The sequence below is a fragment of the Takifugu rubripes genome, chromosome 22 (assembly GCF_901000725.2).
Source record: "Takifugu rubripes chromosome 22, fTakRub1.2, whole genome shotgun sequence".
In the NCBI taxonomy this organism is placed as follows: domain Eukaryota; kingdom Metazoa; phylum Chordata; class Actinopteri; order Tetraodontiformes; family Tetraodontidae; genus Takifugu; species Takifugu rubripes.
Genome location: NC_042306.1, coordinates 13,896,332 through 13,919,079, shown reverse-complemented (window position 1 = coordinate 13,919,079; position 22,748 = coordinate 13,896,332). Strand labels below are relative to the sequence as shown.

The following is a 22,748-nucleotide window of genomic DNA, read 5'->3' as shown; positions in this document are numbered from 1 at the left end:
TCTTCGTTTAAAATCTTAAGAATGAAAACTTTGAGCGGTTTCTGGAATTCTTTTGATCTTCCACATCAAAGCAGACAAAAGCCGAATGGGTGCCCGTCGAAGGGACGAGGGGACGATTCGAGGCGGCGGCTTTTTCGCATCTCCACAGGTTAAAGTTCACAATGTTAACGATGATTCTCAGCGACTCGTTAAAGCCCAAGCGACAACTCGGTTACGCCGCAGAAACGTCTCGTTTTGGCCGAAACTTTTGCTCGTCGCTTTGCTTTGATGATTTTTTTTTTTTTTAAGCTTTGATTTACAGTTGCGCAGATTCGACCGATGAAAATCGTTTCTGTGGTTAAAAACACTTCAAAGGCCTCAGAATTGTCCTCAGTTTGAGTCAAAGTGACGCGTTGGCTGTTCTGTGCAAGTGGACAAACACTAGTAAATGTGGGTTTGGTGTCAAGGAGAAATAATACTGGCTACATGTGTGAAATGATAACACTGTTCAATGGCACTTTAACAGCACACAGGTCTTGCATAAGGCTGGAGGCATCGGGCCGGAGCAGGAACCACCCTGTTCCTTCACAAAGAGTCGCACGATAAGCTAAAAACACTGAAACGCTGACCTGAAACTCAAGTCGGATAAATTAGGAGAAGCTTGGTAAAGAACGGCGGCCTGTGTTTTGGAGCCTGCGGCTGAGCTGATGTGGGCGGAGCCTAAGTTTCACATGTTTGTTTGTTTGTTTTTTTCCTCCAGGAGGCTCCGCCCCATTCGCTCCAAAACGCAGCCGCCCGGTGCTGGCTTTGAGGTTGATACTCCACATTCCCTGATAGGACTAATTTGGTTATGGCGTTCAGAAGCCCCTCCCCCCAGGACCCCCCCCCCCTCCCCGACCCACCCACAAACTTCCCCCAGAATACGTTGTTTTCCTTAAGGCTAACAGTCAAACTGAAAACAAAAGTTACGCTAGCTAGCACAGAACTAACACTAACACGGACAACATGTGGCTAGCTCGAATGTTAACACTGACAACCGTACAATGCATGAGGCATGTATCCGTAGGTAAACCAGGAATACTGTCGGTAAACCAGGAATACTGTAGTGCAGAGGTTTTTGTTCGTCGAACGCAGTAAAATACTGATTTAGGAAACTTCATTGGCAATAAAAAGGTATACAAATGTCTCGTCTTTACAGGTTAAAATGCTTCCAGAGGAGAACGAGTTTAGTAACACTGAGCAAATGAAAAGCAAAGGAAAGAACCTGGGATGTCTCAGTAACCGTGGGCGACGTCTGCTTTTAAAATCTCTCATTCTATAAACAATTTTAACACTGATATTTCATTTCTACAAGAAAAAAAAAAAGTCAGTTTTTTTTTTTTTCCTTTTTCTTGAGTTCAGGCACACCCGGGGTTTTGTACACAGTAGTGGACCGATAGGATCTTTGATTTCCTGCAGTTCAGTCTTGATTCCCTCCATCATTTGGCGTCCGTCTCCGCCTCCTCCGTGGGCGTGACGGCGTCCGGACCCTCCCCGACGCTGCTGTCCCTCTCCGCCTCGCAGCCGGCGCTCGCCGCCGCCTCCCCGTCCATCTCGTCGTCCTGCACGTGATCGTCCCCCAGCTTGATTTCCACCACCTCGCCCACCACCTCCCCCTCCTCCATCTCCCCTCCCTCCTCGCCGCCCTTCGCCACCTCCTCGCCCGCCGCCTCCTCCTCGTCCTCCTCGTCGTCGAAGTTGCCCTCGTAGATCTCGCACTCGCCGTCGTCCACCTGGACCACGCGGATGTCGTCCATGCAGATGGCCTCGTCCTCGTCCTCCTCGCTCTCCCTCTCGTCTGAGTCCAGTTGGGAGGGCGGGGTGGCGGTGGGGCTGTCGGAGGGCGGCGCGGCGCCGGGGCTGCTGAGCTCCAGCGGGACGCCGCGCGGCCCCGGGCTGGGGGCGGCGTGCAGGCCGTCCTTCTTGCAGTAGGAGTAGCGGTGGTTCATGTGCTGCGAGTACGAGCCCGAGTGGGAGAAGCGCTTGCCGCACTTGTCGCACTGGTACGGCTTCTCGCCCGAGTGCAGCCGCGAGTGCTCGATCAGGTGGTGCTTGTGTTTGAAGGCCTTCTTGCAGATGCTGCACTCGTGCGGCCGCTTGCCTGCGGACGAGAAGCGAGAGTCAGAGGAACGCCGACGCCGCCGCTCGACCAGGCGTTCCTGAGCTCCCCCCCACCCCGGCGCGCGCGTGTGTGTGTGTGTGTGTGTGTGTGTGTGTGTGTGCGCGCACAAACCTGTGTGTTCGTATTTGTGTCGGAGCAGGGAGCTGCCCTTCTGGAAGACTTTGGAGCAAAGGTCGCAGGGGTAAACGCCGTTTTCCAGCCGCCTCTTCTTGATGATGGCCAGCTCCGACTCGCTTTGCTCTTCCGCCACGGCGACGCCGTCGGAGCCGCTGTCCGGACTCGTCTCCTACGAAAGCAGAGAACACCCGTGAGCCCGGCCCGGCCCGGCCCGTCCCGGTCCCGCCCGTCCCGCGGCGGCGTGCGTGTACCGACCTTGTGGCTGTTCAGCACCACGGTCTTGGCTCCGGTGGTGGTGGTGTAGGTGTAGGTGAGCTGTGGGATGAGGATGGTGCGCTTGGTTCCGGTGTTGATGGTGCTCAGGCAGCCCACCGGGCCCTGGCCGGCGATGGCCACCAGCGTGGGCAGCTGCGCCGCCGTCACGATGTTGACGGGGTTTCCCGCCTGCGGCGCGGCGACGTAGATGGTCTGGCCGTCCTTCCTCAGGCAGGCCAGGTTGAGCGGCTTCTCCTGCCCTTTGGGGGCAGATGTGGCCTCCTTTAACTCCAACTGAGCTGCCAGATGTTTGGGGAGGGACAGGTCCAGCGGCTCCGCCTGAGAGTTGCTGATTTCTGCCTCTTCCGGCTCGCTCTTCACGATGACCAGGCCCTCGGCGTCGGCGCTCAGAGGAGCGGCGTCCGCGGCCGGACTCCCGCGTTCCGAGGACGCTTTTCCGGGCGAGTTCTTCCCCCCGTCGGCCTCTGACGGTTCGTCCAGGGAGGTCGTGGGTCCCGTCTTTGCCGGACCCGCCGCGGCGCTGTTGTACTTGTGCGAGTTCATCTTGACGAACCACTTCCGGACCACTTCCATGGGAATACTGACGGACTCGGAGAGCTTGGCCAGCTCCTCCTCGTTGGGGTTGGCGTTGGAGGCGAAGTAGGACTTGAGGAGGGAGAGCAGGTCGTCCACGGGCGGCTCCGCCACGGTCACGCCCGCCTCGCTCAGCAGATCCGCGAAGGACGGGTCCAGAGCGGCGGAGTCCACGGCCTCGCCGTTGGCGGCCTTGTGGTGCTGGAGGAGGTGGAGCGCCTCCAGGTTCTCCGGACAGTCGTCGCACAGCAAACAGGTGCTGTTGCTGTCCGGGACCTGGGCGCCGTCCGCTTCCGCCGCCGCCTCCACCTTCGCGATCGGCACCGACTCCGGCTCCGTCTTCACGATGCTGAGGTCGGCCGCCTCCGGGGTGGCGGCCTGGTCGGTCCTGGTGGGGGTCGGCGCCGCCGCGGCCGTCGCCGTGGGAGCGGCGTTGTTTTTGGAAACGAGCGGCGTGGGCTGGGTGACGGCGGTGGTGGCGGCCGCGGGGCCGATGCTGTAGTTGATGATGATCTTCGTGGTGCCGTCGTGGTCCACGAAGGCCGGCAGGCTGATGATCTGCTGCTGGGCCTGCTGGACCACGATGCCCTGCTTCCCCGGCGTCATCACGCCGTTGGCGCTGCCCAGCACCTGCCGCAGGACGTTCCCGTCCATCGCCACCTTCAGCACGTTCTGCAAGTCATTTAAGTTGATGCTGATGGGCGACATCAGTCCCACCGTCGGCACCACCATGGCGACGCCCTGAGGCACGGCCGCGGCCGGAACCACGCCGGGCTGCGTGGCGGCTCCGTTGACGACTCTGCCGCCGCTGGTGGCCGCCGCCGCCGCCATGGTGGGCTTGCACTCGTATTCCACAGGTTCGGCTTTGATCTGGGTGACGGGGAGCTGCTCCTGCAGGGGCTTGCTCTCCGCCTTCTCCTTCAGGACGCCGCGGCTGGGAGCGATCAGGACCTGCGCCACCTGGGCGGCGTTCGCCGTGGTTTTGATCAGGGTCCGAGGGGCGCGGCTGACCGGCGCCGCCGCCACGCACTTCTTGCTGCTGATGTGGGAGCTGTAGGAGCCGGAGTGGGAGAAGCGCTTCTTGCAGTTGGAGCACTCGTACGGTTTCTCACCTGTGGCGAGACGCCAAAAAAATGAGCGTTATTCTCGATTTAACAGCGACTTCACAGCGAATCTAATCAGATCTTTCGAGGGGGCGAGGGTCGGCCTCCGGCAGAGCTCAGCCGAGCTCGGAATCACAGCTCCCCTCTCTGAGCGCCCCCACGTCCGGTTAATGATCAGCTGGATCATGTGACTGCAGCGCGGAGCCTCTGCAGGCCACCGATAAGCTGCTGCTTCTCCCACAGCCCCGACCAATCAGGCGAGCGCAGGGGCGGGCTCTGCGCCCAGGTGTGAAGGCCTCAGGGGGCCTGAAAAGGCTTTTCCACAGAACAATAGGCTGCAGCGTCCCAGCGGGACCAGTACGCATGTCAAATGGAGGCTGAATGACAATGGTCAAACATCCACTCTGGTCTCTTAATACTGGTTCATTTAGAACCAGAGGACTTGGATGGTCCCCTGACCCGGGTCGCCACATGAGACCAAGCCGCCAGAACAATAAACACAAAGTCCAGATACAAACACGCGGTGACCAACTGGGACTTGGTCTCATTCTGGACTTCACCACACTAGGATCAACGATTCACGTGTGTGTGGTTGTAACTGAAGCTAAAGGTTGCTAATCTCACACCATGTGCACGTGCACGAGGGCAGGAGCAGACGTGGTCCGCAGGTCAGACACATCTGCTCACTTTCTGGCTCAAGTGGGAATTTCCAACTGCTGTAAATATCAAATACAAAAAGGTAAAGACGACCTGGCTGAGAGGAAGTTCAGTAAATCTGGAGAAGAAGAAGAAGAAGAAGAGAAGTTCTTACTGGTCAGAGCTCGCTGGTGCAGACTGGCCGGAACAGCTCGCGCCATGTTTTGGCTAATTTCCTCTAAATCTCAGGCCTCAGACTGGAGACCGTGTGGTGGCTGGAGGCCAGTTAAGCATTTCTCTGCAGGCTACAGACGCTGGAGCTGCAGGTAAGTGGCTCCTCCTCCACTAGAGCTCCCCAGGAGAGGAAGAAGGAGAACGCAGGAGTGTCTGACTGACCAATGAGGCGAGCCCTGAGGTGGACCCTGCAGCCAGGTGTGAAGCACTGGGGGCGGGGCCAGTGGCTCCCTTTGTCCCCAGGAGTGGACCATGTGCTCCGAGCAAACCCTCTTTACCCACTTTCCACGCAGTTTTTGGGGGTTAATGTTGGCATCTAGTTGTGATTTGGTACATTTAAAAAGGCCAAATTAAGTCGCCGGCTCCCACAAAAACAAATAAATTCACCCAAAAGTTGAGGTGCGACCGAACGGTCGCCCTGTGGGGCGTGCGTGTGACTGAGGGTGGCGGTCGCCGCGGTAACAGCTCACCACTGTGGATGCGCAGATGCTCCTTCAGGTGGTGCTTATACTTGAAGGCCTTGAAACATTCGGTGCACTTGAACTTCCGCGTCCCCCCCGTTTCGGTGATTCCTCCCGTCGTCGACTGAGAAATCTGACGCTGCGACAGTTGGAAACAGAGTTAGAGTGAGAAGACGCAGAATGGGGGTTGTTGCCCCCCACTTTTGCCCCCCCCCCGGGTGTTACCTGCTCCCTGCTGCCCTTGTGGTGGCTCATGTGCCTCTCCAGCTGGGAGCGGTAGGTGAAGGTGTAGCTGCAGTGCGAGCAGCTGTAGTTGTCCTCGCTGGTCTCGTGCCGATACTTTATGTGCTCCTTCAGCGAGGCGTTGCGCTTGTAGCCCCGGGAGCAGTAGGGGCAGGTGTGCAGTTGGGAGAAGGAATCAGGGGTTCCTGAGACAGAGAGGAGGAGTTCAGCCCATGCTGACAGAAGCGGACGGATGGGAGTGGTTCTGTTGTCCGGGTTACCGTTTTCATCGGCGCCTCCCGTCTCTGCTGGGCTCTGCTCATCCTCGGGAGCTTCGGGATAGATGATGGCTGTGTCTCCCTGCTGGAGAATCTCCTCCACGAGTGTGTCCTTCACCTCCTCTTCATCCTCCGAGACGCATTCTTCTTTAACTACGGAAACACGCGTTTACAAGGTTTTAGGAGCACAGTTCACACTGTTGGATCTGTTTAAAAAACACTCAGATTGTTCATTTAATCTTCCAGTTTGTGGCACAGACAAGCTGAAATGAACAATTTTAGGAGAAAATGTCAAGATTTAACAGGGGTGCTGTTCTTAAGCATGACCACCAGAGGGCAGCACAAGCCTGTTTAAGGCGCCTTAGAAGCTTATTTAGCAGGGCTATAAATAAATATTAACGTGTTATTCCCCACTGGGCTGCTTGAATGAGGATCTCATTTGATGTTTGTTTATGAGCTCCTGTTATTACATAATGATATTCCAAACAGAGCCTTACAAACACACACCTCACTGAGCCTAAAAACAGCCATTTGGACCGAGCAGTGAGGTGAAACTCAACCTGGAGCTGGGAGAAGATTTATACTGCAGCCAGGACCAGTGCCAAAGGCCACGCCCCTTCCTGCTGAGCTGTGTCAGCAACAGGTGCAGCTGTGTGTGTGTGTGTGTGTGTTAGTGTGTGTGTGTGTGTGTGCCCATAAAGAGGCGGGCCCAGGCTGAGTGCTGTTAAGCCTCATTTTAAACACACAGATCTCGATCTCAGCTTCCCATGACCTCATCCAGAAGGCTTCCAAATCTCTTTCCACCTCAGAGATGCGCTCGCCTCGGCTGCACGCCGCTCCTTCCTCTCGCCGCTGGTTTATCTGCGTTATCGCCTCCTCTCTCCCCTTCCCTCTGTTTAGCATCCATCCAGCTGCGTTACATGATAAACCACCGGTTGCCAGTTGGCCTGAGCGAATATTCTTGTAACCACTTTGTGCAGTTGTTGTTGTAATTTCACTGGAATGAAACAAGGGGTTTCTGGCAGCAGCACCAGAACATTTAAAGTCTTCCTCTCCGTCCTTTGTTTCCATCCCTCCTCCTCCTCCTCCTCCTCCGCTCATACACCTCTGCATATTTTCCCACCACACACTCCAATTACACTTAATGTCTCACACACACAAAAAAGCCAAGTCATAATGATGACCAGGACTCCGCACACATGTGGAAGATCAGGATGGAATGAAAACAGGAAACCATGGGGTGTGCAGCTCCACACACACACATGCGTGCTTACACTCTCGGTGTACAGCTACACACACCTGCCAAGTTCGCCCCAGCCCAACACACACACACACACACACACACACACACACACACACACACCCAGAGCGCTGCAGTTGAATATCCTGCCAGGAGCTGTCACAGTGAGGCTGCGGTGTATTTATAAGGCTGTGCTGGGGCCCAGACTGCAGGGGGAGTTACACTGACCGCTGATCCCTCACCAGAGAAGCCTGCTTTCCATTCCAGCTCCCCAAGAAAGGAGGAAAGTAAATCAGAAAATCCAAAAATATCGAGAATCCGTCCCTTTCCTGCAAGGTTCCACCGCAAGATTGAGACTTTTCCAGGACCTGTGTCCAGAAGCTGCCAGGACTTCTCCGGTTGCTGGTTTGTTCATGTTTTCCTAAGAGGGGCGAATGGTTGGAATCTAAGGATGCAAATTAAGGAAGAGCAGGAAAACCTGCTGACGGCTCCGTTTGGTCATTACCAAAGGACAAACGTTGGTGTCGCCTCATTATTCCCACCTGGAGTAACTGAAAATCAAAGTGTGATAAGTGGAGACCGCCAAACTCCAGCAAAGAAAGGATGAGCTACATGTCCATGAAGAGGAAGGACAGCACCAGCGTGCTGCTCGAGGCTTCATCTGCTCTCAGCTACCTGCAGCTGCAGCAGGAGGCCTCCAAAGTTCTATAAAAACAACAAAAAGAGAAATAACAGGCAGGTTTTCTGAACAACTACCAACTCAGCAGAACCCACTGTGGATAATTAACATCTAATAATATCCAGAGTTGCAGAGCTTCAAACAGTCGGGAGAAACTTTCCTACAAACATCTTCACCTGAGTTCTGAGCCAGAGAATAAAGAAGGAGCAGCAGAATCAGGCCAGACAAAAGGTAGAGGAGGAAAAGGGCAGAATGAGGAGGAATACAAAGAGGAGAAGTGAGTGAATGCACAGAAAAGAGGAGGGGGAGGAAAACAGAGCGGCGCTGCTCTCGCCATGTAAGGCTTTATTCAGAAACAATGAAACGGGCCCGCCGAGTCCTATCTCAGTGTCACATTCTCGCCGTCTCCATGGTTTTAGCACTTCCTGCTCACCTCTACCGCCGCCTTGTGAGATGAAGGAATCGGGGATTAAAACGCCACTGAAACAGTGAACACAAACCAATCGGGCCCTGCAGTTGGGGCCACGACGCGGCTTTGGCGCCGCCCGTCGAGCCGCTCGTCTGTCTGGGCCTGAGCCTCAAAGCTTTTCTCCCCAAGGCGATGCTCTTCAAAGAGCTTCCTTCAGACCATCTGAAAAACAAAATTAACGCGCGGGAAAAAGAAAAACATCTATTTCTGGTGGCGCTCACAGCTGGCGATGCCCCAGAAGCCCCGAGAAAGAGGAAGAACCACAGGAAACCGAAAAATGAGTTGAGGCGCAGCTGTGACGCGTCCTGCACGGGTGGAACGGCTCGGCGTTCCTCTGCCAGGAGCCTGGCGTGGACGAGGAGGAGCCGACCTCACCTCCGTCCCACACCAGGCGGGGCTCGTTTCCCTCGTTAGCATGTTAATGCTCACAGTAAAGCCGTGAAGGTGGAGGCGCCATAAATCACAGCCTAAAGGCAGCATCGGGGATTGTTAGCAGCTCCGCTCTTTGGGAATATCAAACAGAGCCGAGCAGCAGCGGCTTTACACCTGTGCGAGGACAGAGGTGAAGCTCATTCCTGCCACCTATCAAAGCGCACGCGTGCGCGTGTCAGAGTGAGACGGCGTTCAGCCTTTAGGATAGAAGGTTCTGAAGAATATCGGCGAGGAGCGATGGAGCGCAACATCTGTCGGAGAGAGAGAGGGGGCGCTCCCCCCGGGCCAAGAGGAGGCCTCGGCTAATGTGATCAAAGGGGGAGCAGACAGACGCACGGACACACTAATCAGCAGCAGGAAGTGGGACGCGTCACGCAGGAATCAGACGTGATGGAACGGCTTCTCCACGTTTGTCACCGGAATACCGGCGTTCCGCTGATGGCCGACGGACGTGACCATCGGGAGTGAAGCCGGCTGACTGATACCTGCTGCCTGACCCAAGCCGTTGGTCCTGTTGTCCCGCCTTCATGTCCACCTGATCCCGCCTCCCAGCTCCCTGTGCTGCTGCCTCCAGCCAACACTCCTCCTCCACCCCCCCCACCCCCCCCCCCCCCCCCCCCACTTGGGTTGCTATGCATCTTTTCCTTGACAACAGGTTGTGCAGACAGTCTGAACACCTGAGCAAACGTCACGCTGTTGCCAGTCAACACGTCACGCGGCTGCCGGCGACCTCGTACCTCCGTTCACGCCGTTGTGGGGCAATACTGTGGCGGCGGCGTGGCTGTCCTGCAGGGGGGGCCCCTCCGCGGCGGCAGCCTCAGGCTCCTGCAGGCTGTCCTCCTCCACAATGTGCAGCTTGTCCTCGTCGTCCGAGTCTGAGCTGGCCTCCAAGCCATTGTTGAAGTTTGTCACTGCAAAAAGGGGGGAAATCATCATCATCAGAGTTCAGCAGCTAGCTTGTTAGAATTGTGATTAGCGAGAGGTCGGCGTCCTGCTGCTGTAATTAGTGTCGGATTTACATCAAGGAGGCAAAACAAAGGCAGTTAACGGCAACTCCAGACGGCAGAAGACGCGGCTGTAATCATGCAAAGCAGCGAAACGTGTAAACGTGCCTCCTGAATGGGAAATATAGCGTCACGCCGTCCTCGCCAGAAATCTAGAAGAAGAGGCCAAAACAAGAAAACGATGGATCCATCAGGTCGACATCTTAATGAAAATAATAACGAAGGACCACCGAGCTGAGACACTTCAGTCCTAAAATAGGCAACAGCTCTGTTCACACATGCTAATGTGTCAGATCTTCACCTCCTCTGCTGGAGGACCGGAGCTTCTAATCAAAGCATCTCTGCACAGGAGAACATTAGCGCGGAGCTTCTACAGGGAAACTACTGATTGAGCAAGAGAGGGGAAAATAAAAGGACCTGAGACGACATCTAACATCCCAACGCCCCAGCGGCGAGCGTGCAGATGTCCTCGCCCCCTCCGTGCGGCACAGAAAACACACTGGTTTATCAGTGAAGGCAGCTGAACGGAGCCGAACTCACACATGGTAGAGACACAAAGGGATGGAAGTGAGGGCGACTACAAGGGTTTAGCTTTTTAATTGCTTCTTTCACCGTGGACACGTGTGTGTGTGTGTGTGTGTGTCCACGGTCTTGTCTGTGCTAATGCATACGCATGTGTGTGTTTGGACGCTCTCTGCAGGGAAACGAACGCGGAGGTGTTGTGGCGCCTAATGAGGAGAAAAGTTTGGGTTGTTATTGTGGTGGCGGGCCTGTGTGAACACACACACACACACACACACACACACACACACACCACCTGCAAACAGACAGCTCTGCGTGTGTGTTAAATGTACTCCTGCACAAAACGAAGATGCTGCGAAACACACACACACACACACACACACACACACACACACACACACACACACACACACACACACACACACACACACACACACACACACACACCTTCCCTGCTGACTGCGGAGACTCTGCCAAATGTTGGAACAGGATGTATCTTATCGCGTCTGCGCTGATAGAATCAGTGTTAGTCACGAACGGCTAAATACGAAGACAAAGACGTTTGGTATCAATCTAAACCCCCGGTTAAGGAAAGAAATTAATAAATTATCAGTTAATTACCCTTAAAATGTTTTCTTGCTCAGATCTGCACCACAACATCTCTCAAAACGAATCAGTTTCATTCGTTCTTTGAAGCAGGTAATAATGTGATTAGACTTCTTTTCATATCAACCCTTTTTAGACATCAGTATTTCAAATTAACTGATCTGTAGAATGAGTCTATAAAATACTTTGATTTTCTTCAGAATCAAAGAGAAATGTCTAAAATTGAACGTTCCTTCCAGGGTGCAGTTCCGTGAACAGCCGGTAGGGGGAGCAGCCAGCAGAGCATGAGACTAATGTTGTGGAACAACTTTCCCCTGGGTGTGTGTGTGTGTGTCTGTGTGTGTGTGTGTGTGTGTGTGTGCGTGTGTGTGTGCGTCCTGACGGAGAATGAGACACAAAGGGAGACCTGTCTACATCATCACAACAATGCGTCAAGTGAACTGTTAATCCTCCATCTGGGGCGCAGAGACTAAGAAAGGGAAAGAACAGTCTAGACAATAGCCCTCCTCCCTTCCTGCCATCCACGTCTCCAGCGGAGAACATGTCAATTCATTATTACCGCCAACTACTTTCTGGCCTGGTATTTTCCCCTGAACTCTGACCCGAGGGCCCAGATCCAGGCCTTCCTTCACCGGCAGGAATCAGGTTTTATTCAACTCCGGGCTGCGTTTCCCATCTCCTGACAGAAACAACATTTTTGCTCACTGCATCTCTCAGGAACGGAGAAACAAGCAAAAGGACGAACGCAAACAGCTCTAAATCAAACTGAAAAAGCTGCCCGCTGCTGCGCAGGCCTGCACGCCGGTGCTGCTGGCGAGGCCTTTGTTGGAGACGCTGCTGAAAGCGAAACAAGCCGAGGTGCCACTTGGAGTCGTTTGCATACGAGACAGAGGAGCTGGGTGAGAGGTTATCTGCAAACTCTGCTGTAAAATACCTCTGTAGGAGGACTTCAAGAGGTCACAGTGGTGGACCGGCGCTCTCCTCACAGAGGAGCTTGTGAGGGTTTCCAGAGCGATGGAGGCAACAGCTAATCAAACATATCAGTTGTGCTGCGGCGGCCTGGAGCCGCACCGCTAAACCTCTTTCACCTCCTCAGCTGGATGGTTGATAGCAGAGGAAATATGCGCGTATCACAGGGCGGTACTCAAACCCGAGGCGAAGCTACGCAGCGGTGTGCATTAGCGGGACAAAAGCATGAAAACGAGGCAAACGCATGAGCAGAAAACCGGCCAGAACAGCCTGGAAGCAGCTTCCTGGCTGCTGCAGACCCACATCAGGACATGTGAGCGTGGAGAGGAAGCGCGCGCGTCTGGCTAACCACAACACATCCCTACATGGACCACATGTCCCCGTATCTGGGTCAAAGGTAGACTGCTGGGCAGAGAGAGGAAGAGGAAAAGCCCAAAATAGACGAGTCATGAGTGAATATTCGCTTCAGAAGAGTATCGGCTCTTCCAGACACGTCGGCGACTCGTGTCCAGCTGCAGCGCCGCTGCAACTTAGCCTGAAGTGACGTTGATACCTGCAACACATCAGGCAGCCACCCAGTTTTTCCACAGTTTTTCCACAGTTTTCCCAGTTCAACTCATTTTGGAGCTGTGGGAAACATTGCGGAGGCACTTTTCAGGGAACACCGGCGGTGCCTCCGAGGTCCTTGTGGAGTCGTCGAGCGGCGTTGGGGATGTTTGAGGCGTGAAGACCTGAGCAGCAGCCGCCTCGGGAGCACGCGACAACGCTGAAGAGTGTGAGTCAGCTGACAGACGTGGTCACGGCGGCATTTACTGATCCCAGGAGCAGCTGAACACACGGCGCAGGTAGAACTTTGCATGGCCGAAGAGGAGACATGAAGAAAGAAGAGCAAAACTAATCAGACACCAAGACTGGGCTCTCTCTCTCCCTCTCTCTCTCTGTACAAGTGTGTGTGTCTGTGTGTGTATTGACCCAGTGCAGCTGTGCAGTGTGGGACCCCTGCCAATACACTAACAGACAATTACCCACTGTGTTTTTGTGTGTGTGTGTGTGTGTGTGTGTGTGTGTGTGTGTGTGTGTGTGTGTGTGTGTGTGTGTGTGTGTGTGTGTGTGTGTGAGAGAGAGACCAAACACAGATGTATACATCGGTAAAGCTGTCTGCCTGCCTGCCTGTCTCTCTGTCTGCCTGTCTCTCTGCCTGTCTGCCTGTCTCTCTGTCTGCCTGTCTCTCTGTCTGCCTGTCTCTCTGTCTGTCTGTCTGCCTGTCTCTCTGTCTCTCTGCCTGTCTGTCTGCCTGTCTGCCCGCCTGCCTGCCTGTCTGCCTGTCTGTCTGCCTGTCTCTCTGTCTCTCTGTCTCTCTGCCTGTCTGTCTGCCTGCCTGCCTGTCTCTCTGCCTGTCTCTCTGTCTCTCTGCCTGTCTGTCTGCCTGCCTGTCTGTCTCTCTGTCTGCCTGTCTCTCTGTCTCTCTGCCTGCCTGTCTCTCTGCCTGTCTCTCTGTCTGCCTGTCTGTCTGTCTGCCTGTCTGTCTGCCTGTCTGTCTGCCACTACCATGGCGAGCAGCTGCAGAGCTCCTTGTTAAAGGGAGCGACACCTTCTCATCCTCATCTGACTGTTACCTAATCACCAGCCAGGTGACTAGTGAAATGCTCTCACCTGTGCTCTGGTTTGTCCTGATTATGCGACACAACTACACGTTTACGTGAAATCTTCTTTATAATTGGGGGCTTTGATTGACTCCCATCCAGATACTTAAGCTTTTTGATGTTTAGGTGTATTTCTTTTAAAAATCCGCCTCAATCATTGAATCCTTACTTTAAAAAGAAACGCTGCTTTAGATTTCTAGACCTGTATCGAGTGTAAAAGCCTGCAGCACTGAGCCACACGAGGAGTTGGGCTGGAGTGGACGTGACGTCGGGCTGAGACGCAGCGGCGCAGACAGCAGGAGGGGCGTGGCCCTGCCGGAGTACCGCCAACCACCTCTGGATAAGCACACGCTCCACAGCTAGAAAGGCAGGAAAGCCCCTCCTGCTGTAGCCAGCTATGAAATCCATAGGTCAGGGTCTCTCCCACTGCCTCCAAGGATACGGCATCTGCCGTGTGTGTGTGTGTGTGTGTGTGTGTGTGTGTGTGTGTGTGTGTGTGTGCACGTGCGTGTCCACAGTAATCAGGACTCTCCAGCTGCTTCCTGTTCAGCCCAGGTGCTCAATCAGACCCCATTGGACCTCTCTCCTCCTCTCTCCCACACACACACACACACACACACACACACACACACACACACACATGACAGAAGGAAGTGTCTTAAAATCAGGTTTTAGCAATATTCACCAGGAAACCAATCTACTGTTACTTTAAACTTAAAGCAGATTAAAGCTTACAGACTCCATCATGGAGCACAAACGTGTTGTTCCCCATGCAGCCACCAGGGGGCCACCACAGATCTGCCCTATATTAAAACAAAATATACCATAAGCTGCTGAAACGGAGTGAACCCGTGTGCTTTGACAGGAAAATGTGTGTTTTGAACACACCTGAGGGTGAGACAGGCTGCACACCAGTGAGCAAAGATGGATAATTTAATATTCTCAAGCTCTAATGAGGTTTGTTGTCTTCCTCCCCCCCTTTTCCCCTCTCCTTCCTTTGTGTTTGCAGGCAGACTGCATCGTAGGAGCATACCGTCACAACCACCAGCACGTATGGACGCTCTCCGTCAGCCTGTTACCAACGCTGACGCACAGAAAACTCTCATTTTAAAGCTAAATACTCGCAATAACGCGGTCAAATACGACACCGACGGCATCTGAGCTTTTATGAAAGAGCAGCAGATTACCAAAAAGGTAAATTTGAGAGTCTGCCCACACCTAGTTTACCTACCTGAAGTCTCTGGTAAGAAGATTATGAAATCTAGGTTAGTCCCTGTGAGATTGAGGATCCTCTTTTAAAAGGCACATCTCTCAGCGCTCCGTATCAAAAGAAGTGATTATTGTTTAAAAGGAAGTCTTTGTGCTCCAGGAGGGAAAATTTTAAAGTTCTGACTCTTCCGCTCCACTTTCTAATACACGCCTGAAATAGTCGAGTTTGTGAAGTTACGTGGAAACTGTGATAAGATTCCCTCTCAGCGCCTCTGACGAATGTGGGATTTCACAAAATAATTTACTTCACGCGTCCGGGGCCTCTGAAAACTTTTTCAAAAAGTCCCACAAGCGGTTCAAACCTGACACCTGACATCATTTCCCCAAAGCGGCCTGTTCGCTGCGAGCGCCACCGACCCAGGCGTGAGTCAGAGGGCGTCGCCACACCTGAAACGTGTGGCCTCACGTGAGGTGAGAATGACCTCAGAGAGAAAAAGAGGAAATCAAGCAGCACCTGCCACGTCAGAAACGGCGTTTTCAACCTTGCACTCGGCGGGAAGACGCGGTCGATCAGTCATCTGCAACGCCCGTGTGTCATGAGTGGTGCCGGGCGGGGGGGGGGGGGGCGGTACCGCGGGCTGTTACGCAACGCCCTCAGCTCGCTCTGATCTCAGGTTTATTAGATCTGCTGAAGAAAATCAGCCATTGGAGGTGCACCTCTGCACCACGCCGTCATCCGTCTGGTGCCGGAGTTCATCGGACAGGCAGATAAACACTCGCGTCGCTGCGGATTAAAGCAGATTATTACATAAACTCCCCCCCGACTCTGTTCGGGGGAGTCACGGAGGTGACTCTCATTAAGGCTGACCCTAAACCTCAACCCCCGAAGCTGCAAATAAAACCTCAACAGCGCTGAAAATGCCTTTTTTATTTAAAGAATGAGGCAGCTTCTGTGTGGATTCATTCTATACGTGTCAATTTGCACACGCGACAGATAAATAAGCGCGGCTGGGAGGCGTTATCGCTGGGACGGCACAATAAAAAGCCTGTTTCACTCTAAGGAGAGCGCACGAGACGTGCAAACACGTGTGATTAAAAACCACAGAAAATCAAATGAATGAAGGACACTTCGTTTCACGCAGGACAGGAAGTGTGGAACTCACTTTGAATATGAAAAGCCTTGAAAAGTCTCTGTTCCTGCCACCTCCTGGATATTTTCTTTGTGAGTTGCCTTCCCCTTTGACCTCTGACCTTTCCTCACAACAGAAAAAAAAAAAAGGGCTTTGTGTTTGTTGAGTTTGGAGCCGAAGCGGCGTCGACTTTTGTGGGTTTTTCCGACGTCCCTCCGAGCCCGACGGTCAGTAAAACATGAGCTGCCAACTAGATGCATCTTTGACATTCAGCTGCCACAACGGCTTAGTGCTACCTGCCTGACAGCACACACACACACACACACACACTCACACACACACACACACACACACACACACACACACTCACACACACACTGTATTTGTTTGACAAGTATAGGATCAGCAGGATTTAACTCACTATGACAACAACTGGGTCATATTCTAACATGGTACTTTTAAAAACACACACGCACACATTTGTACTTCTATTTTTGTGAGGACTTCCACACAACACATTCTTCAGTCCCTCACCTTAACCCTCCCATCGCAACTAATAGACCAACCTAAACCTTAAAACCAGGTGTTAACCCTCAAACAGCCCTAGGAGGCAGTGGAGACAATACACACACACACACACACCCCCGGCTGAGGCCCCCCATAGTTCTACCTTCAGGATGTGGCGTGGGAACGGTGTTTCACTGGTCACTTCCTGTTTATGTACCTCAGTTCAGTCCCTGCTCAGCTTAATAAGCAGTCACTCTAATCAGCCCATCCAGGCGGCGCTCTGACAACAGGATGCTGCGTTTTACAGGTTGGATTATTATGCTTTGATCCCCCGTAACAACTGGAATCTCCTGGGAAGTTAATAAGTTAAATCACGAAAATTCCCTGCATTTTTCCGACTCCAGAAGAATTCATTTTTGATTATCAGCTGATTAACTGCTGACGCCGAGGCAACAGAATTACGGCGCCAATAATTCACGGCAGATCTCAGACCAGCTGCCTGGCGCTCACGTCGCTTCAGCCTCGGGTGAAAGTCTGTCTCAGCCAAGCCTTCGGTTCAGGTCAGCTGATACCTCAATTACAGCTACGTCGTGATTCTAATCTTGGATGTTTAGAGCAAAACCAAGACTAAAGTACTGCACATATTCCACTTTGAAAAACCTAAAAGCCCGTCGCTGTGTGTGGAGAACAAGGCAGACAGGTGGTCAATCAGGCTGCACGATCATTCTCAAAGACACACACACACACACACACACACACACACGCTCAATAATCCAGCAGGGCGTTTCCCTTCTCTCTGCAGAGGAGAGCTGTGACCGTAGCCCCGGTTCTATTTCATACTCCGGAACTTTTGTGCATCTCAACGCTCCGTTCTACAGCGTGCCGATGAAGGCTGCCTTCCTTTATGTTCCACAGTGACTTCAAACCACGTGTCACGGAGCCGGCGTCCCCTCTGCGGGACTATTTTCAGTCAGCAGTGAGTAGGATGCTCGTGGGCTAATCACGGATATAATGCTCTGCTTGTCAGAGCTGCTCTCTATTACGCTTTGACAAACAGAGAGAGAGAGAGTGCTGCGTCATGGCTGCCTCGGCAGGGATAAACGATTAAATGGAGCTGGACTGACCCTATTTTCTACAAGTCTCTGATGTGGACCCGTGGGGACGGATGAGTAGGGACGTTACATAAGATGTACTCCCAGCAGACCGCCTCACATTCAGAGCAACAGTCACACAGGAACTGACTGCCAGCGCAGACCTGGTGTTCATGCACCCTGTTCATGCACAAGATGAGTAAAGCACAGCAAGGGTGCTTCCCCCAGCCTCTCCTCGGCAGCTCCGGTCCAAACCGGAACACGTCCCGGGGCACGTGGCAGCGGCCCGACTGTGAGAGGGCAAAAATCAATCCCATAGCTTGGGTTTCAATGCCAGGAGGTAAGCAAGAGCTCAATGGAGAGAGAAGCAACTGATTCAATTTGCCTAAAACCCCAGCCATTACTCAGGGTTGCAGAGGGTGTGTGTGTGTGTGTGTGTGTGTGTGTGTGTGTGTGTGTGTGTGTGTGTGTGTGTGTGTGTGTGTGTGTGTGTGCGCAGGAACTGCTGCACTAGCATTTTCTTTCCTTCTCTAATTCCATTTCATGCAGTTCTCCCCTTTGGCATGTGCCTTTAAATCTTGTCAGCTTTCTAAATAACTAAGCACGTGCTCATCTGCTTCGTATCCAGGCCTGTGGAAGCGCCACACATCACCTGTGGGTGCCTTTAAGGGCACGTTGCACCCACAGCACAGGCTACCCCACACAGAGCTGCTAAAGGGTCATTCACTCATTCATTGACATGATCTGCCCCCTGTTGGCCCCTGAACTATTTGATAATGCCTTCAAGCTTTACTGGCCCAGTTTGAGACATCAAGTAGCATCAAACCTCATCACTTCCCCCCCCAAATCCTCTTAAAAAACCCAGAGACACACACTTCCAGTTCCCCGCAGGCCCGTTGCCGTGTGCCTTCATATAACCTGGACCTCCTCACCTGGGCGTCTGCACACCTGCGGCTCATTTCTCTCATCGGTTGCTGGTTCAGCGCCAGCCGGGACTCTTTGTTCCTGTGATTGCTGGCTTTGTGCTCATGGTCTGTCTGTCACCTCACTGTTTACCTGGACTTTACCCACCTGCCTACCTGTGCTTGCTAGCGAAGCGAATACGTCGATAAATCACCCAGTTTGCCCCCCCCCATACCCCCATCTAGGAAATGAAGGTTCACATTAAAGCAGATGGGGAAAAAAGTCATTAATGATGATAAAATCTTGAAAACCATTTGGTTGCACTGTCAAACCCAACGCACAAATACTTCCTAAAGCATCTGATGATAATAAAAAACACAAAGGGCGGCGCTCGGCGCCGTTACGATTCGTCTTTACGGGGTTGCGATCACGCACAAAGGAGGCCAACTGTGCTATTGAGCTGTGGCGAATTCGGTTAGTACGAAATGAAGTCGCGAGTGCAGCTTCTCCACATGCGACAGCGACGGCGTCCCCGTCAGCGGAAGCAGCGAAAGCTAGCAATTAAAATTCGACCCTTTTTTTTTAATGGCGTTCGGGCAACTGAGACTCATACCGGAGAGATGATGGCACAAAATCAAACAGTTGAGCCGCACAAACATGACATTGATAGCAGATTAACGCGCCGAGCAGCCGGTAAACACCACAGAGACGAGCCAACCCCCCCCAAACTGAAGCACAGCGCCTCAGTGAAAGAGCAGAAGCCCAGGAGGAGGGAGAGCGGCCCAGCTTAAGGGCTGCGCTTCACCAATCGGCGCTAAAGAGGTTGGAAAGGTTGCTGCCACTACTGAGAAACTGCAGAGGCCACCTCGGCATGGGGGGGGGGGAGGGAACCAGACCATTGTGCTGAGGGGGGAGGAGGATTCTCTGAGCACATGGCCTCCCTCCACATGACACACTGTAGGAAAGGAGAAACCAACAATGCATATCAAACTGAACTAGGATGAAACACACTCTTCCCTGGTCTCATGTAAGAGTTTGTTTTTACCCGTTTAACCGGTGCAAAAGTATAAAACCAGCTTGACCAGCAGCATTTGTTCTCATTTACTTCCTAAAGATCCTACTTTCCTGTAAAATGATGCAGTTTTGAGCCTCTTAATGTGATTTAGGTGGCCAGGAACCCTTCAAGTCCTCCACCAGGTGATGCCACTCTGCTAATGAGCTCAATCTAAGAGGTCTGGCATCCTGGCGCGTTCATTTAAAAGTAATCAGACTTTTATGAAGCACAAGTTGGAAACAGCATGACGGATATCAATACCAACTCAAACAGGAAACGGGGATTTGTTAAATGCTCCATAAACACGAACGCACAGCACTCTCGTGTCAAACAGGGGGCACATCTGGACCTGGAAGTCAGGGCATTAGCCAACGTTTTCATGTGAAACGCGCTTACGCAACGCTTTCCCAGCCATATACGGACGGACGCGGCGCTATCCCGACGTCAGCAAAACAGGCGGCAAACGGGCTGATATGAAAAGCATGACACTTTTCTGAAGCCTCCGAGGCAAATGGGACTGTTTTGTAGATGTGGCAGCTACGGGGGGGGGAGCAAATCTGGGCCAAAACCGTGATTCTCGTTCCTCCTCATCGTGGCTTTGGTGTCACAACCTGCTAAAGCGCCGTCATCAGCTCCGCCATCAGCTCCGCCAGGGCTCCCAGCTTTAGCAGCTAACGTCGGTTCACGGCGCCACCTCTTCCCTCCGTGACATTTCACAGCTGCGCGACATCATCAAAGCTTGCGAAACCAAGGAAAGCGCCCGTGAAAAAGGTTGATATCTTCCACGCTGGTGCCGGGCCAAGCCGCCTGCCTTCCCCCCGCCAACAAAAAGACTTCAGAACTCTCGAGTTCTCGGCGAGGGGAAAAAGCCTGATTACACTGGGCACTTTCCAGGCCTGATGCGCATGAATGCGAGTGGGCCGCAGCCGCCGCGCTGCACCTCGGAATCAGAAACAATACCGTGTGGGTTTGGAAAAAAAACAGAGGAAAAAATGAAAGCTGACCCAGCAGCAGTGTGCAACGAGATGGTGAGCGTTATATATGACTGCTGCTGCCCTGCTGGGGTTTAATTAAATAAATGTGATACCTCGGTTCCACTTTCAGCCGGTCTCGGAGGTGGAGAACAGCCGCGCGCCGCCTGCATTAGGTCTTTCGGTGTTAACCGCCAACGCTTTATTCTAAATTATAGTTATTTTCCACTGTCGGCAGAGTGCTGTTCAGGCTTTCCTGCATCTGCTGGTGTGGAGCTCCTCTCTCCATCCCACAAGTCCAAATTCAACCCGTCTAATTGCAGCCAATAGAACAGCTGAGGGACTTTGTCAGATCAAACTGGGATAAACAGAAAAAATTGCGAGGTCGCCTTGGAGTCAGTCAGGACAACACAAATGGAATTATACCTGAAAGTTAACACTATTTATTTTGCTTATCGTCTGCAGGTTTAGGCCATAAATTGCGGTTCCTGACAGTAAAATACCCCGAAGCACAGAACAACCTTGTGTTCTACGGTTATAAAACAGCCCAGATTACTCTGCTGGGCTTTCTGGACAGCTGGGTTCAATCCCGCGAGAACCCAGACTTCCAACCTGTCCTCCGCTGCGGATCACATTTTCCCAAATTCGGGCCGATCGTGACCTTTGACCCCCGCGCGAATGCGATGCCCTGCGGCGAGACTTGTTAATTAGAAGGGAAAAGAGTGGCTGAAATGGAGGAAGCTGCAGTTGGGGGCATTCCATGCACAGTTGCTGCAGCACTGCTTTCCATCCTGTCAGTGTCCATCTTTGCTGTGGGTGGGGGAGGGGCTGATGTCTGACGGGGGTAACGAGGTTAACATCCTCCCAGTCAGACCTCCGTATGCCTGTGCTTGTTGGGAGTGAAGCCATGAAAGGATGCTGGGGCGGAGAAAGAAAGCGAGCACTAATCCTGGACCAACTTTGACCTGTTTTTAATAAAATTGTCCTCTCCGTGGTTCAGGCCTGCCAGCAGAATTAATCTCTCCATTCTATTAAAATGTGTATCAAGGAAAGTTCCATCTTATCATGATCGTTGGCCTGATTTAAGCCCCTCAGGTGCTGCTGCATTAGCGATCCTACACTCGCTGTGCTCTTCTTCTCATCTGCTTTGTATTCAAACCCCCTCCCAAAAACTCCTTGGGAAACTGTCCAGGAAGTGACTTTTCCTGCCACGAAGATTCATTCGACTTTGTGGGCGTACTAAAAGAAACATGCCTTCTGAAACACAACCCCCCCCCCCTCCCCGAGGGAGGTACGCATCACCGCGAGCAGCCCCTAAACATTCCCAGTCACAGACAGGCAACTGGTGTCATCACAAAGTTGCACTCGAATAACACTGCTGACGTCGGCGGCCTGGTCACGCCGAGGTCAGCTGCGAGCTTAGCTAGCATCCTTCCAAATGTTTGCTCTCATTCTGAGGTGCGTGCTGGAGGCTGAGCCCGAACTGGCTGCAGGTCAGACCTAGTCTGAGCATTTAGCATCGGTCTTGTCCAGGCTGGTGCCTAATTATCGACTCTTCCGTCTGTAAACTAAAGCGCGAAGAAACCAGCAACATTTTCTCTCATATTTCTTTGGTTCGACAGCTTTGGGAACCAAACCTTTCAATAATCCACCTGGGTGACGGCAAAGTCCAGATTTCCTCACAGTTTAAGCCTTAATGAATGAGACTGTGTATCCAGTCGGCAGACTAATTTCATAAATCGGGACACAGATGGAGGACGGACAGAGCGGCGGCCTCCGACTTCCCTATCTTTGATTCAAAACCCAGCAGGCTGCTTCACGCCAACCCACCAGCTTACATCACAATACTCCACAAGACCGCCTTGTTTTTGGCTCCGCGGGGGCAAATCTGCCGTCTACTGTATGTCGGGAGCAGGCGGCAGCCGGCGTGAGTCTGCGGGCAGCTCGCTGGTGCACAGCCTTGGCTGGATTGGCATTTCTGCCCTTCAGAATGACGCCTGTTCCCCCTGCTGATTGAATTTGGGGTGGTTATAGTTAGCCTGCTTTTGAACGCTCGTCGGCAAGTCGAGCTGGAAGACGAGACTGTTCCGGTGCCCGATTATGAGAGCGCTGGCAGCCCCGGCGGAGGGTTTCATGGCTGCGTGGCACAGACATGGCCCATATGCTTTCAGGGGGAAAGCCTCCAACCAAAGGCAGCACTCACTTTTTCTTTAGTTTGGCAGTCAAACCTGGAGAGTTCGTCTTTGGAGGATCCTCTGAAAACGCTCAAATGATCTTTT

The 22,748-nt window shown here is 52.9% G+C and overlaps 1 protein-coding gene across 2 annotated transcripts in view; it reads right to left on the bottom strand.

The window, feature by feature from the left end:
* Positions 1-1,349: 1,349 nt before the first annotated feature.
* The window catches only part of LOC101079552 (zinc finger E-box-binding homeobox 1-like), a 31,566-nt gene continuing 10,167 nt past the window's right edge, over positions 1,350-22,748 (bottom strand). For both annotated transcript variants that reach the window (XM_029830812.1, XM_029830813.1), the window contains exons 2-8: positions 9,598-9,771; positions 6,044-6,193; positions 5,766-5,968; positions 5,550-5,679; positions 2,513-4,218; positions 2,252-2,426; positions 1,350-2,119 (exon numbers count right to left, since the gene is read on the bottom strand). In XM_029830812.1, the coding sequence (XP_029686672.1) occupies positions 1,458-2,119; positions 2,252-2,426; positions 2,513-4,218; positions 5,550-5,679; positions 5,766-5,968; positions 6,044-6,193; positions 9,598-9,771 (3,200 nt within the window). In that variant the 3' untranslated portion in view covers positions 1,350-1,457. The remainder of the gene's footprint in view (positions 2,120-2,251; positions 2,427-2,512; positions 4,219-5,549; positions 5,680-5,765; positions 5,969-6,043; positions 6,194-9,597; positions 9,772-22,748) is intronic.